This window comes from Anas acuta, chromosome 1, assembly GCF_963932015.1.
Source record: "Anas acuta chromosome 1, bAnaAcu1.1, whole genome shotgun sequence".
Taxonomy (NCBI): domain Eukaryota; kingdom Metazoa; phylum Chordata; class Aves; order Anseriformes; family Anatidae; genus Anas; species Anas acuta.
The window spans coordinates 203325391-203336325 of NC_088979.1; the positions used below are offsets into that span (position 1 = coordinate 203325391).

The following is a 10935-nucleotide window of genomic DNA, read 5'->3' on the forward strand; positions in this document are numbered from 1 at the left end:
TCCAGCCGCCCTCTGCCTGGGGGAAGCGAGGTTGTTTGGGCTGGCAGGGTTGGGAAGGAGCTCTCCTGGAGCTCCTGGGCCTCCAGATGTGGTTTTGTGTGCTGGTTAATGCCACCCTGCTGCAAAGGGTGTGCCTAGACCCCGAAGTGATGCTCAAACCCATCACAGCACAAAAAGGGGAGAAAGCAGAAGGATGTACAGGCAAGCAGCAGGTGCAATGCCAGCTCTGTCTTCCCCGCGTGGGTATTTGGCTGGGAGTGATGGTAGCTTGCTTATTTTTGGAGCCTTGTCTTCTGCTCAGCTCAGATATCCTGGTGGAGGGGTCATGGTTTGGGGTTTGTGGTCAGCACACAGCTGCAGGGAGGAGAAGCAGCAGCTGAACCAAGCCTGGTGGCCTGAGACCATCGTTTTTATGGCTGTGGAGGAGCTTAACCTGTAAGGATGTGTTGAACCCTCTTCGTGGGACAAGGAGTGATGGTTTTAAGCTAAAAGAGGGGAGACGTAGATCAGATGCTAGAAATAAATTCCTCACTCAGAGGGTGGTGCTGCAAGTAGAGAAAATAAAGCTGAAGCCACACAACGAAGGGTGAAACACTCTTGGAAGAAGGTCTGGAGGCTTACTGAGAAGACAAAGCATCACCTATGACCATCAAGGCAATGATGTTGCTTCCCCAAAAGTCATGGCATCACTCCCCCCATAAAGAAAATCCTTCCTGGCCCTCCCTCCCTGCATTTGTGGGAAGGGCCCGAGCAGGGCTGTGCTGACGGATGTGCCCAAGTCATTAATTGCAGTAATAAATAACCTCTTCAATTACATCAGCTCTGGTGCTGTGCTAATTGCTTTCCAAGCTGCGGGAGTGCAGCTGTGCTCCTCTGGGCTGGTTCACAGCTCCAGGCAGGAGCAATGCTCACCCAGATGAACTTTTGGGGGAATTGAACCAGCAACTTGCAGCCCTGGCTGCCTGCAGGGAGTGGAGCCACCAGCCTTGAGACCATGCCTGTAAACTTCACAGCGTGTTTACCTGGGGGCATGGAGCCAGAAGTCATCTTTGACCTTTTCAGAAGGTGTCTTTGACCTTTTTGCTCCCAGCTTTGAAATGAAGGATGGATGTGGGGCTATGGTATGCAACAAACATGAACTCTCATGCAACAGCCATGAACAAACTCAATTCAGCATAGAGCAACAGGATTATAAACACTCCCTCTTCATATCTTATCGGGGGAGCCTCGGTGCTTTTCCTCCTGAGTCACCCCAGCACCTGCCCCTGGCTCCTCAGGGCAGACTCCAAGCCCAGGCACGTGGGGCTGGTTTCACACTCCAGAAATTGGGACTCCTTCAGGCCCCCAGGAAGCTTTGCCAGAGCTGGGGAGGTGGCAGAAACCCACCCAAATGGTGCTCTCCCCACTGTGGGACTGGTCAAACTGGGGGTTGAGTGCCTGCTCCCAGCCCCAGCTCCTCCAGGCTGCTCTTGGAGGTGACAGGAGCAGCATCCAGCTCCTGGCAGGCAAGTTCTGGCAGGATGTAGGACATTTCCCACACAGCAGCAATTACAGTCAATAATACTCAGAGTTAACCTACCCAGAGCATCCCCTTACTGGCATTCACCGTTTCCCCAAAGGCACCATCCACACACAGGAGGGACCTCCACATACGTACAACAACCCAATTAAATCCAGAGAGCTCAGAGGGAAAAAAAAAAAGTCTTTATTCAAATACAAAAGACAGTTGCATAGAAGTGTACTGGTACATTTCTCGTTAAAAAGGTGCTTCTGCAGTAAAAGCCAGAGCAAGAGTTTGCCATCTCAACCAAAGCAGGCAGCTTGCAACATTCCCCTGGGCTAAAAAAAAAAAAAAACAGGATCCTCTGCCCAGGCAGGATGTGTCCCCAGCACTGAGCCAGGCACCTATTCAGCTTCACTCATCGATAAACAGCCGTGTGATAAAGCTCGAGACACCCATGCTACAGAAGTGCGCTAGGAGCACGTAGACTAGGCAAGCAGAAAAGGCATAATACTTCAAACAGTAGCGGCGAGGTTCAGGACAATCCTTTGGCACCTCCAGGCACTCAAGACCAGTTTAGCCTGATGACAAGAGTTTGTATTTCATCCGAGGTTTGGCTTCATTAAGAAGAGGCAGGAGTTTGTTAGTACTCATCCTCATCAGCCTCGTCCTCTTCTCCATCTGCTGAGTCCCTTCCAACCTCCTCGTAATCCTTCTCCAGGGCAGCCAGGTCCTCCCTGGCCTCCGAAAACTCCCCTTCCTCCATGCCCTCGCCCACGTACCAGTGCACGAAGGCACGCTTGGCGTACATCAGGTCAAACTTGTGGTCCAGGCGGGCCCAGGCCTCGGCGATGGCCGTGGTGTTGCTCAGCATGCAGACGGCGCGCTGCACTTTGGCCAGGTCCCCCCCGGGCACCACCGTGGGCGGCTGGTAGTTGATACCCACCTTGAAACCAGTCGGGCACCAGTCCACAAACTGGATCGACCGGCGGGTCTTAATGGCCGCGATGGCCGCATTCACGTCCTTGGGCACCACGTCGCCCCGGTACAGCAGGCAGCACGCCATGTACTTGCCACGGCGCGGGTCGCACTTCACCATCTGGTTGGAGAACTCAAAGCAAGCGTTGGTGATCTCCGGCACCGACAGCTGCTCGTGGTAAGCTTTCTCCGCCGAGATGATGGGCGCGTAGGTGGTGAGCGGGAAGTGTATCCGCGGGTAAGGCACCAGGTTGGTCTGGAATTCAATCAGGTCAACGTTCAAGGCGCCGTTAAACCTCAAGGAAGCGGTGACGGAGGAGACGATCTGCCCGATGAGCCTGTTGAGGTTGGTGTAGGTGGGCCGCTCGATGTCCAGGTTGCGGTTGCAGATGTCGTAGATGGCCTCGTTGTCCACCATGAAGGAGCAGTCCGAGTGCTCCAGGGTGGTGTGGGTGGTGAGGATGGAGTTGTAGGGCTCCACCACCGCTGTGGAGACCTGCGGGGCCGGGTACACGGAAAACTCCAGCTTGGACTTCTTGCTGTACTCCACGGAGAGCCGCTCCATGAGGAGGGAGGTGAACCCCGAGCCCGTGCCTCCCCCAAAGCTGTGGAAGACCAGGAACCCTTGGAGGCCGCTGCACTGGTCAGCCTGCAGTGGAATAATGTATTTTTACCTCTCTTAAGGACTATCCCAAATGGCATAGCAATAAATTCTGCTTGAAGCACTTACTGACCAGAAAAGAAGTAGCTAAACGAAACCAAACTCCACCCTGAGTACATCCAACCCCTAGAGTAGATCCATTCCTATCACCCTACTAAGAATCTTTAAGTAGACATGTGTTAATCAACTTCAGGATCTCCATGGAGCTATCATAGGCAGTTCCATATCAGATGGAAACTGAGGAACTTGTCCAGAGTTATCAACCAAATGCACATCTCAATACCTGAGGGTAGACAGGAGGTAGCACATGGGTCCTGGACCCTTAGGAGACATCTCAAAAGCACCTCAACTTCATACAGCCATGTACAGCATTACGAACTTGCCTTGCTCTTATCAAGCATGGAGTTTGGTCTTGCCAGCCCATTGCAGTTTGCCCGTTTGGAATTAATCTCTGCAGTTGCACAACGGGAACGTGGCCTCCTTGAGGTCAAAAGTCCTTCTCTTCCCCTTCTTACATCTAGCGTTGCCTCATTCCCCTTCCAACCCCCTATACACATATGATATGTAGTAACGTTGGCTTTATGTGAAGATATACAGGATCTGATGGCCCACTTGCAGCAGCAGCCACTTTTGAGCTCAGATAATATTTTCTCCTTCAAAGATTATTACCCCAAAACCCAAAGCTTAATCATGTAGTCCCCAGTGTGCTACTTTAAGGGAAAGACCACCTTTTCCCTTACCATTTTGCGAATCCTGCTGAGCACAGTGTCTATGATCTCCTTCCCGATGGTGTAGTGACCGCGGGCATAGTTGTTGGCAGCATCCTCCTTGCCACTGATGAGCTGCTCCGGGTGGAAGAGCCCATGGTAGGTCCCAGTCCGGATCTCATCTACAAAAAGAGGGGCAGTCATGGAGAGCAGCACACAGTTACAGGTCATGGATATTGGTGTGGCAGAGTAAAACAGGTAATAAATCCCCCTAGGAGCCCACGTGAGGTGAGATACTGTAGTTACCACGTGCAGTTTGTGCTCCTTCTTGTCGCAGGTGGCTGGAAGCACAACCTCCATCGCCTGCCCTACAGCACACCAAAGAGGAAACAAGGTGCCTCCAGTGCTGACTTTTCCACTGGATCCATCCCAACCAGCTAACAAAGACAGGATTAGGAGCAATTTCTCTAGGCTCAGAGCTTGAGACACCTCCAGGGGTTATTTAGACCCAACTCAAGCTCAATGTTGGATATTTCATTTTCATTTGTTTCATGTTCTATTGACTTGCTCGCTCAGATAACAATTTAATGCCTTGCCTAGGTACCTAAAAATTAAATGAAACCAAACTGAAGTCTACGTTTCTTCCATTAATTTAAATAAGTCACAGATCTGAGATGGTAAGACAGGAACACATTCACCCCCAGGAGAGGCCTAGGAGGCAGGAGCAGGTTGGATGCACAACCTACGTGGATGCAGGTGATGGGGAGCCATTTCCACCAGGTTCTTGAGGAAAAGAACTTGAATAGGAAGGTATTGCAAATCAAATTAAAACATCAAATTGAGTTTAACCCCCAGAGATCACTAATGGAGCTGGGGATGGAAAGGGAAGTAGCAAATTTGCAGCAGCAAGACGTACGGCTCCCACAGAACCATGAAATTTGTAGCACCAAGCAACTTGTAGCACCCACAGAAGCTTCAGAGGGAAGCTGAAGCTTATCCAGATGTGCCACAAGTCTTAGGATGTGGTAATTCACCCTGCGGTACATGACCAAGGTTGATAAACCCATGCCTCTTCACACCTGTGAGGATCCTGCTGAAGACAGCAGGCCTCTTAAGAAGAGGGATGAGCTGAGGTTATTTGGGATAACGGGGCTGTCCTTCTCAGGTCCATTTGGAAAGGCAGCCTTCAGCCAGGTTCTGGAGACATTTTACCAGAGGAGAGAGTGGGAGCTACTGGGCAATGACCCAGACCCCAGTAAGAAGGGCAAGAAGTCCCGATGACGATGCCACAACACCCTCCTCTCCCACTATTACCAATAACGGTGGGCTCCAGGTCTATGAACACCGCCCGGGGCACGTGTTTCCCAGATGCTGTCTCACAGAAGAAGGTCTCAAAAGACGAATCCACTTGTTCGGCCTCCGGCTCCGTGGGTTTGGCCACCTTGGGGCCGGGGATGGTCCCGTCGGCCTGGATGCCGTGCTCGAGGCAGTAGAGCTCCCAGCAAGCGTTGCCCATCTGCACGCCCGCCTGCCCGATGTGGATGGAGATGCACTCCCTCTGCAAGGAGGGGGGAAGAAATGTCTCGTTAAGGCGATTTTTAGACATCCTGTGGCTTAATTTGAAGCCCCTTTGGCTCTCGGTGGGGCTGATGAGGGAAGCAGGCGGCTTCCGCCCACCGCTGGGAGTTGGAGCGAGGATCAAACCATGACCCCACAGAGCTAGGAAGGGTTTGCCCGGCCTGAGGCAGGGGGAAGGAAGGAAGGAAGGAGGTGATGGGCTTCGTGCTGAGGCAGGACGCAGCTGAGCACCGCCGCTGGCTCCTTCTGGCTCAGCGCTCACCTGGTCCCACCATGGAGCCAGGTGGCCGCCGATCCCCTTGGGGTAAGGACATGGGGACAACAACTTCAGGCTCCAAAACATCTCAACGCCAAGCAGGGAGAAGCCAAAAGCTGGGAGTCACACCAGGAAATAAATGTGGGGGACAGCAGCAGTTGCCCAGGGCCAGAATAAGGGCAGGCCAACACCGGGGAGAGGCTCAGAGTCCCCATTTACGCAGGTCACCCTCCAGGGGCCTCCCAAAAATCCTCCAGGGGAGGTGTCGGAGGTACCAGCACCTCCTGGAGACTCTCTGGGGACTTGTGATGGTTGCATGCTTCCCTCGGTAATTGGCACCTCGGCTGCTTCCACCTCCCCGAGATCAAAGTGCTGCAGTGCCAGCTCACGGCCCAGCTCCCCAGGGGATCCCATTAAAGGGTGCTGGTGATCCCAGACGGCTATGGTGAGCTCCTGGTGATGATGGAGAGGATATTCTGAGTGTGTACACCCCTAGATGTGACCACCCAGCCAGAAGGACCTTGTCCCTTGAAGGGACAATCCTCAAAGCCACACCAGAGGGTCCTGAGCACCAACAGCTCTCAGCCATGAGAAGCCATCAAGACTCAACGCAACCTCTCCCCTCTTTGCCAAGAGGTTTCTCAGCACTCAAGCCAAGCCCAGCAGCCACCACGTGCCCAGACCATCTGCCACAAAGCCGGACACCAACTGTCCAAGCATCCCTCGGCCACCGCAGAGGGACAGCGAGCCCTCCACCCGCAGCTGGTGGAGCACAGCTGAACCCCACCACAGGCAAGTCCTCCTCCCTCCCTCTCCGAGCTGATATTTGCAGTATTTGGGAAATGCTGCCTGCCACTCGCCCATCCCTCCCAGCAAGATGGTTGCAATAGCTCCTCGCCAAGCTTTGCAGGGGTCAGCGGCACAGCCCCGGCGGGGGCACGGGCCGGGACAGCTGCTCCGCTCCCCATCCTCTCCCAGTTTGCTGGTCCCAGCACCTGCTGCAGGGGGGCACTGCCATTTTCAGCCCAGAGAAGAGAAAAAAAAAAAAGAGTGGCCTGCTAGAAGGAAGAAAGCATAGATCACATTCTACAGCTTTTTTTTTTTAAAAACCCTCCCCATATATGCTGGAAGAGCTTTTTTTTTCCTTGCATTAACTGCATTTTGCAGACTCTGCCCATAGGCAGCCTATTGTTGTCCAGCTGATTTTCCCATTGGAAATCCCATGGAAATGTTTAACTGTTTTATAACCGGGACAGGCTCTCGAAGTCACGGGATAAAAGGAAAAGTTCAAAAGCCGGCTCGCTGGGAGTTCCTTTGAAGTTTCCTTCCACTTGCAACATGCAAAAGGACACCACCAGATTTTCCAACAAGTCGCTCTTTTGCATGCACGGGAGGGTGACAGTTGGGTTATTCACAAAAAGTTTCATCCCGAGCAGGCAGGGCTGCAAGTTTTTTAGTAGCCGAATCAATCCCCTTCCAGTTTCACAGCTGCAAACTCTTTAGAGCAAAGATTGGATTAAAAAAAAAATAAATTGTAACCATGAACCTAGGAGGAAGGGAGACTTTATTCATTTAATATCTAATCCCAAGGGTTTGTAGCAGACAAAGGCAACATGGCAGCTCACTCCTAAGGAAGAAAAAAAAAAAAAAAACCCTAAAGGTCTCTACAAGTTGCACTAGATCCCTGGGGCAGGGTGAGAGTTGGAGTGTTAAACTCGGGAAAGGGGCCAGCAGTGCCAAACTCCAGGCTTTGCTTTGCCCCACAGTTGCATTTCAAGATATGCTGGTTCCCCCCCTCCAAAAAAAAAAAAAAGGAAAAAAAAAAGAAAAAAGAAAAAAAAAATCCAACTTGCATTAAAGAGCCAGGCACTTTGCAGCCCTACAGACCCCATCTCAGGAGCTGGGAATTCGGAGGGGGGGGAAAAAAGCAGCAAGAAGCCACTCAGCTGTTCTGCAAGCAAGTCCCTGACTTTTCCCTTATAAGGAGCAAACTTTGAATCAATAAGCCATAAGCTAATCAGCAATTAAATAAAGCTGCTTGGAATTAACATCCCCAAGAGACAGGAGAGCAAAGAGAGCAAGCTAAAGCTGTTCAGCCTGGAAAATCCACAGCCTAGACTTTAGGTTTAGGCTAAGACGAATATAAGGCATGCTCTTACCATGATGAGATTGGAGCCTCGCTAAGATCTAAGCAAAACAGCTGCTGCCCCTGCCTCTCCCTGCAACTTTATAGCCCAGGAAGGCTTGACTCCACCTGAATATAAAGAAGCTTTCTGCTAGCTTAAAGGAGCAGAGCTCCTTTTTCCCCCGTGCATCCCCAGAAATAGCAAGGGAGAAAAGGGTCTCGTGGAGCCTGGCTGGTGCAAATTTGGGGATTGAACAGCCTGGGGTACAGGGTAAGGTGAGATTTTTTTTTTCCTTTTCCTTTTTCTTTTCTTTTTTCTTTCCCCAAACAGCCTCAATTTGGGGAGAAAATAAATAATAATAATAATGCATAACAAATAATAAATAAATAAAATATAAAATAATAATAATAATAATAATAATAATAATAATAATAATAATAATAATAATAAAAGTAGATGCCAACGTTGGGCTAAAAACAAGGAAACTGGGGAAGTTCGGGTACCCCCGTATAATCCACTTTATCCAGAAGAAACAATCTTCCCCTTACTATTATCCAGAGTATTGCCATTGATAACGTGCTATGTTGTCTATTTTTATTTCCTATTTCTTTGGTCCATATCTCAGTGACCTCCGTGGGAATCTGCTGATTTTTGCACCTCCGTGGCAAAAATTTATTTTTCATTGGAAAATTTGAAAAAAATTTTCAATGGAAAAAATTCTTTTACATTTGCCCCGCTGACAGCTGACATAGGGACTCCGAGCCAGCTCTGGCCCCATCCAGAGGCAGGTCCCCTATTAGGGTAGGCACATCTTTAGGGCTTTAGGTCTGCCCTGATGGCTTGGTGGGCCCTGTGTCTACATGAAATCACCCAAGCAGGGAATTTTCCCTCTGTTCAGCATCTGTGAGACCCCCTCTTCTTGCTGGGTCCAGTTTGGGCTCCCCAGTATGAGACAGGCAGTGGTATACTGGAGGAAACCCAGTGGAGGCTGCCGGGTTTTGGGGACAAGACATGGAAGGGATGGGTAAGCGTGGGGCTTGTTCATCCTCAAGAACCTTTTAACTCACCACAAAAGTGGTCAGATGTTGGAACAGGAACCTAAATATGGGGGCTCTTCATCCCTGAACGTATTCAGAAGTCGCCTGCACCCATCCTGATCTAAGTTGACTCCAAGATGCTTTCAGGAAGCAAAATTAAACCTACATGCTCCAACCCAACCTCAGGAGCATCACCAGCCACTGGGTGACTTTCTTCGGCGAGTCTTTATTCCCTAATTGTACTCTCAACACAATATATGGGCTCAGCCAGGCCTGAAGCGTGGCAGAATTCATCCCCCAGCTCTGCCAAAAATTGGGCACGAGGCTGCTGGTGGGCAGAGAGATGAGATGGGATGAGATGAGCTGCCCGAGGAGGCATCTAGGGACCAGCTTTCCTCCCCAAATGTGCTGAGCCCAACCTCTGCGGGAGCATCGCCCTGTCCCTGCTCCGGGCTATGCCACGGGTTTAGGGAAGCCGAGCAGGTTGGACACACTTGTTTTGGAAGTGGGGGGAATTCAGGGCTAATTGGGTCAGGCAGGCTTCTTTTGTTAGGCACAGCCTCGTGTAAACACATTCGGCGGCGGCGTGGCCTCCAAAGCTCCGCTGGGAATCCAGGTGGCCTCCGAGGATAGGGAAGGTTTTCATCCCTCCGAGAACCTCCCCAAACGTGCACGCCGAGCCTGATGGTCAGACGAGATCTTTTCTTTCCAGGAGACCTCTGTTTCCCAAGGAGAATGGTGAAAATGGGGAACTCTGGAAGTTTTGAGTGTGAAATCTTCATTTGTTGGCTGTCACCCGAGCTCCGCGTGACTCCGGGTCAAAATTTGGGGTGGCTGATTTCTTCTCTCTTGGGAAACAGATTTCTTCTCTCTTGGGAAACGGTAGGTGGTGACACGGTGACAGAGACAACCTGCCTGTGATTTCGGCTCCGGGACGTATTTAGAACAGCATCGAGGAGAGGGACAGGGAGCAACCCCCCAGAGGACCCACTGCGGCAGCTCCCAGCCTTTTTATAGCCAGACCTCACAGCTGCTGCCTCCTTTTTCCCACTCCAGCATCCTAAATATTGCCTCCTGGCTCTGCCTGGTCCTCCTGTTGCCGTCCCCACCACGCACCAGCTGCTCTTAGCCTCCACGGGGCAAATCCGTCCCCAAAACTCGCCGAATGAGTGTCCTCGGGCGGAGGGGAGAGCTGGTTTGCGACCACGCTCCGGGCAAGCACTTGGATCATCAGGCTGCTGGGGAAGAGAAAACCCTGCTATCAAAAGGGTTTGACCCTGGGAAGAGAAAATATTTAATTTCAGCCAATATTAATTGTTGGTGTTGCTCTAATAGGAAAAAGTGGGGGAAAAAAGCTCTAATTTTGCTTCATGCTGAGCCAAATGCAGGTTTTTTGGGGTGTTTTTGGTTAATTAACTAAACTGAAAAAAACAGTGATTTACGTAGCTCCCAAATCCACCATTTTAGGAGTAATCTGCTCCCGTCTTTAATTGCTCGCCCAGTTAAATTCGCTCCCTCTTTCACACGTGAATTTCCCTAGCATCAGCTTTCAGCCACTGGCTCTCCTCCTGCCTTTTTCTGGGGAGCGAAGGCGGCCAACTTTCCACCCCCTCGTCCCCCCTGAAGGCATTTGTTGTCTTTTCAAGTGAATCTCGTGCTGGCTGAATATGCAGAACGACAATCCTAAAGATCTCCATCCTCTGCGTTAACCTGAACCACCGGATCCCGTTCCCCAGCAGGTCTCCATCTGTCCCCGTTGTCCTCCAGGGACGTAAAACCCCAACCAACATTAATGGGAACATCCCAGAGCCCTGGACAAACCTGGTCTCATCCCCTATTTTAGGCTTGCTGAGGCTGCTGCTCAAGTGCTGCTCCTGACGTTGATTGTCCTTTATCACCACTCAGGGAGGCCCCAGCCCCAGCTCCGGCATCTGTTACTGATAACCAGAGATGATTTATCCAGGCGCTAGCCCGGCTATCTCCAGCGTATGCCTGCGTGTGCTTCTGTCCATGCAGAGTTTGTTTTTTATCCTGATGCTTCCCCATTTTGTGTGCCCGAAGGATACAAGGAGGGATGACTCCACTTGGTTA

At 51.1% G+C, this 10935-nt stretch overlaps 1 protein-coding gene and 1 long non-coding RNA gene across 2 annotated transcripts; one reads left to right on the top strand and one right to left on the bottom strand.

Moving 5' to 3' along the window:
* Positions 1–1685: 1685 nt before the first annotated feature.
* Positions 1686–7962, bottom strand: TUBAL3 (tubulin alpha like 3). Its single transcript, XM_068670134.1, has 4 exons — positions 7841–7962; positions 5162–5405; positions 3881–4029; positions 1686–3128 (listed from the first exon to the last, which is right to left on the bottom strand). Exons 1-4 carry the CDS (start codon positions 7841–7843, stop codon positions 2145–2147), a joined length of 1380 nt encoding a protein of 459 aa, XP_068526235.1. The 5' UTR covers positions 7844–7962; the 3' UTR covers positions 1686–2144.
* Positions 7674–10935, top strand: LOC137849949 (uncharacterized). Its single transcript, XR_011092194.1, has 2 exons — positions 7674–8082; positions 9557–10935. It is a non-coding gene; the product is annotated as an uncharacterized lncRNA (long non-coding RNA).